The following is a 3911-nucleotide window of genomic DNA, read 5'->3' as shown; positions in this document are numbered from 1 at the left end:
AAGGCGTTTAGAAGAGGAAGTGATGAGAAGATAAGTTTATTTTCTATTTTAACATAAAAACAGCATTTTAATTACAACTAAAGGTGACATAGATACTCTATTATGGTAAAGTATTTAAATGTATGCCTGAGAAACACATAATATAGGCCCTTTAAGCAATTCAAAAAACTGTAAAGTTTTAATAGAAAATTGTATTCAGTTTAWTTTCTGCTGATTTCTTATGGCTTTCGTAGGTTACGAAAGGCAAACTTACATGTCCTGCACAACAATGTACTGATGTGGGATGAGCCCATCCACACCGTTATGCCGGCCCTCCCACCAGTCCTCAGAGGCTCGCAGGTACAGCAGCAGAGACGCTCCTTTCTTAAAGGACAGCTCCCTCGGACTTCGGCCCACGTAGTCAAATTTGGCGATGGCCTCGATGGGTTCGAACTCTGCAGCACAGAGAACATGATGGGGGAGTTCAGGTGAACAAATCTCATTACTTTCTCCATCGGCTCCCGGGCTCCACAGCTGTGATCTTGACAGTTTATCGATCGCGTTTGGAGTCTGACCTTCATCACTCGTGTTCGGTCCGGTTCCGTTGTCGATGTCATCGAGAGCCCCCGGCTCACTGTGAGGGCTTTCACTGCACAGRCAAGAAAAACGCTAAAGGTTAAAGCTGAATGACAAGCCAAGATTTTGGCGCTCGTAAAAAAATAATAATTTTTTTTGACATTTTAAAGAGGTCAAAGGCACGTATTTTTACTTGATGCTTACATTTTTGTCACATTCTCTGGAAGGAAATGTGGAAGCAACACTTTATAACTTGTGAAATGTTGTAAAAAGGAGAAGAAACRTTTGACCAACTAAAATTTGTAGGAGTACGACCACACGCTGTGACACTGCACGACTGTGCCACTGTTGACACGCACACCCTTGTGCCCCGTTTAATGCGTGAACCCTAATCCTTCATTTGAACTCCTCCACTAAATCTCTTCATTCCCTCTCTTTCAGGTTCAGTTTGTTTTGAGACAACCTTTAAGATGTTTCACTAAAACCAATCAAGGGGCATAAAAATGGAGACGATTATAAGATATTTATTTTGGTAAATGGTAAGTATTTTGCTACTAGCACAGAGAAATGCAATAAAAACACAWGCATCTGAAGGGCAGCTTGTGTTTTCTTCAGGCGCAGAGTTGCTATGCAGCTTAGTGACACCTTTGCCGTTACTGTAGCAACCTGCAGACAAGTTGGAGATCTCTGGTCACACGGAGATGATCTAATAACGTGCGAGGAACAGAGCAGGCTGTCTGTCTTTTAGATCTGATTAGAAATACAAATCTGGTTTGCTGACGGTCTGAACTAAGGTTCAGGCTTTCTAAATTGTTGCCATGAACGTTTTTTCTTTTTTWAAAAAATACATAATAATTAAATACGAAAAAACAAATCCATCCTCCAAAAAACATGAAAAAATAAATAAAAACAAAGAACTAAATCTGAAGTTGTTAGGTTCAGGATTGGACTTTGTTTCTAGCCACAACAACAGGTTTAGGCTAAGCTCAAAGACTTTGTGCGGTTGGCTCCTTAGAGAGGTGAATCCTGAGGATGTCTGTTAGTCACAACCTTGTTGTCTGTGTACTTAACAAATACAGCAAAAACACTGCTCAGTGGTGTCTAACACGTAAAGCACACAGTAGAAGGCACAAAAAGCAATAAGTTCTCTGCGTAAAGCAAACAGTTAGCTCCTCAGGTAATCTCACGGCCTGCACAAAGTGGTCTCCAGAATATATCACCTCCAAATGTTTGCAGTGGCTCTCGAACTCATTGTGTGAGCTGCAGAGTTCTTGTAGCCTTGTGGCTTGAATTTTTAACATGTTCCAAATAATTGTGCGACTAATGTTCTTCTCAAAATAGCATGCTTCTTTATAAGTGGTTTAAGCTCTTAGTTTTAGTACATTTTTAGAGCACTTGAGCTATATTCTGACACCTGCACTGTTCTTGTTGACTTAAGATGGACTAGACATCAATACGTTACGTATTAGTGGTTTAGCTTCAGTTTTCTTTTCATTGAGCTTTTTTATCATTAGCGGAGCTAAGAAATTTGTGTAGCAGTTTAGGTGGTAGTGAAGTTAATATTCTGGTTAGTGGTGTTCATCCCTGTTTATTTGGTTTACCCAAACCATACATTATTTAGTTGGGAGAGCTTTGATAGTCACATTTCAGTTAAAATCAGTGAACAAAAAGGGTGAATTGTTACAATTTTCAGTTGCAATTAAACCGAGAAAACATCAAAAACACTTTTTGATAACTTTCCTTCCACCTACCAGTACTCCTCCCCTCCAGCCATGCACTTCTCATAAAACGGTCCCTCCAGCTCCCGCTGGCTCGGAAAGATGGCCTCGTGGTGGATGATGACTGTCTTAATGACCTCGTTAACGTGCGCTTGGCAGGAAACTGGATCCTGATCGTCTGGTATGGGCATCAGCGTGGGGCCGAAGCAGATAGCCAAGTTGTAAGGGTCCATCATGTTCTCGTCGCTGTACTGAGAAAGGCTTGGAGAGACGTAGGCGCTGAGCACCACACTAACAAGGCTGCACCCTTTAATGTTTCTGCGACACGACTTACTGGTTCAGAAAAGCAAACAGGTATCTCATGACGACGATCACGGGTCGCGGCAGAGTCACGATGATCTGCTGAAGATGGTGAGCTCTTTCTGCGCCGGAGTCGAATTCTGAAAAAAAAAAGGAGAGAAGGAAGAAACGCGGAACGATTATCATCAATATTTGAGCGTATTTCAGATGTTTTCCTGTAATGCGACTCACTGGTGGTGGATATGAAGTCGAGGAAACGCTCTTTGGGGAACAGCGAGTTCTCCAGCCCACGGAAGTAGAGCTTGAGAACGCCTGCCACGGAGTTGATGTCGTGATCCGCCTGATCGTCCACCAGTGGATCTTCTCCTGCAGATGATCCAGACTCTTAGTCTGCTTATTACTCTTTCATAGCATCCACTTTTATTTGACATGCCTTTGATGCAACTCTTCGTGTCTTTCAAATTGGAGCACAATAATGCAGTAATGGGTCCTCATTTATTATTACTCCAGGATGCTGATCTGATGTTTTATGCATTAAGTGGTTTCCACGTCCATTACAGGGCTGTATGCGACACGGACGCTTTTTATTTGCACTTTGGAGTCATGCAAGATGCACTGTGGCTTTTCAGGTGGGCAAATGCAATTTAAAACCAATCAAAAGAAGATGGCGAGTCAACCTGGGACTAACCTCGTTCAAATGCGTTTTTAATATCGTTGACTTCGACCTGAGATCCTGGAACCCGAAATATACCTTGCTGCTGCAGACCTGTGGACACAAAAAACCTTGTTAAGGCGGGATGAAACAAAGAGATTCACACACAGATAAAAATACCACAGCTGCTCGTCTGGTTGGCCTCCCTGCACATTTAGATTTGAAAAAATGAGATTATCTTGAGTTATTCCTAACTCACACACGAGTAAAAGCAAATGACTTCAAGCATAAGCTTTTAAACTTAATAACAACTTTAAAAAGTACATATACCGTTAAGTTTTTCTTTATGTATTAAGCAGATTGGAGCTGTTTGTACAAGCACGTTATTTATGGAAATAATTGTCCTGTTATTCATAAACTGTTGCAAGCAACCCTGGTTTCTTCTTTAGATTATTCTTTTTATGTACAGTGCCCTGAGACAACGTATGTTGTGACTTGGTGCTATATACAGGTGCTGGTCATAAAATTAGAATATCATGAAAAAGTAGATTTATTTCAGTAATTCCATTTAAAAAGTGAAACTTGTATATTGTAGTCATACATTACATACAAACTCATATATTTCAAATGTTTATTTCGTTTAATTTTGATGATTACAAATGACAACAAATGAAAATCTCAAATTC

At 40.6% G+C, this 3911-nt stretch overlaps 1 protein-coding gene across 1 annotated transcript in view; it reads right to left on the bottom strand.

The window, feature by feature from the left end:
• Positions 1–3911, bottom strand: part of LOC106516037 (SLIT-ROBO Rho GTPase-activating protein 3) — a gene marked incomplete at its 3' end in the record, with an annotated part of 33214 nt that overhangs the window by 1774 nt on the left and 27529 nt on the right. Inside the window, 6 exon segments of the mRNA XM_014006196.1 lie at positions 254–434; positions 555–628; positions 2307–2534; positions 2608–2713; positions 2805–2939; positions 3262–3339. Of these exon segments, the coding sequence (XP_013861650.1) occupies positions 254–434; positions 555–628; positions 2307–2534; positions 2608–2713; positions 2805–2939; positions 3262–3339 (802 nt within the window).

Source organism: Austrofundulus limnaeus, unplaced genomic scaffold (genome assembly GCF_001266775.1).
Source record: "Austrofundulus limnaeus strain Quisiro unplaced genomic scaffold, Austrofundulus_limnaeus-1.0 Scaffold35, whole genome shotgun sequence".
Lineage (NCBI taxonomy): Eukaryota > Metazoa > Chordata > Actinopteri > Cyprinodontiformes > Rivulidae > Austrofundulus > Austrofundulus limnaeus.
This window is presented reverse-complemented; position numbering and strand designations above follow the sequence as displayed.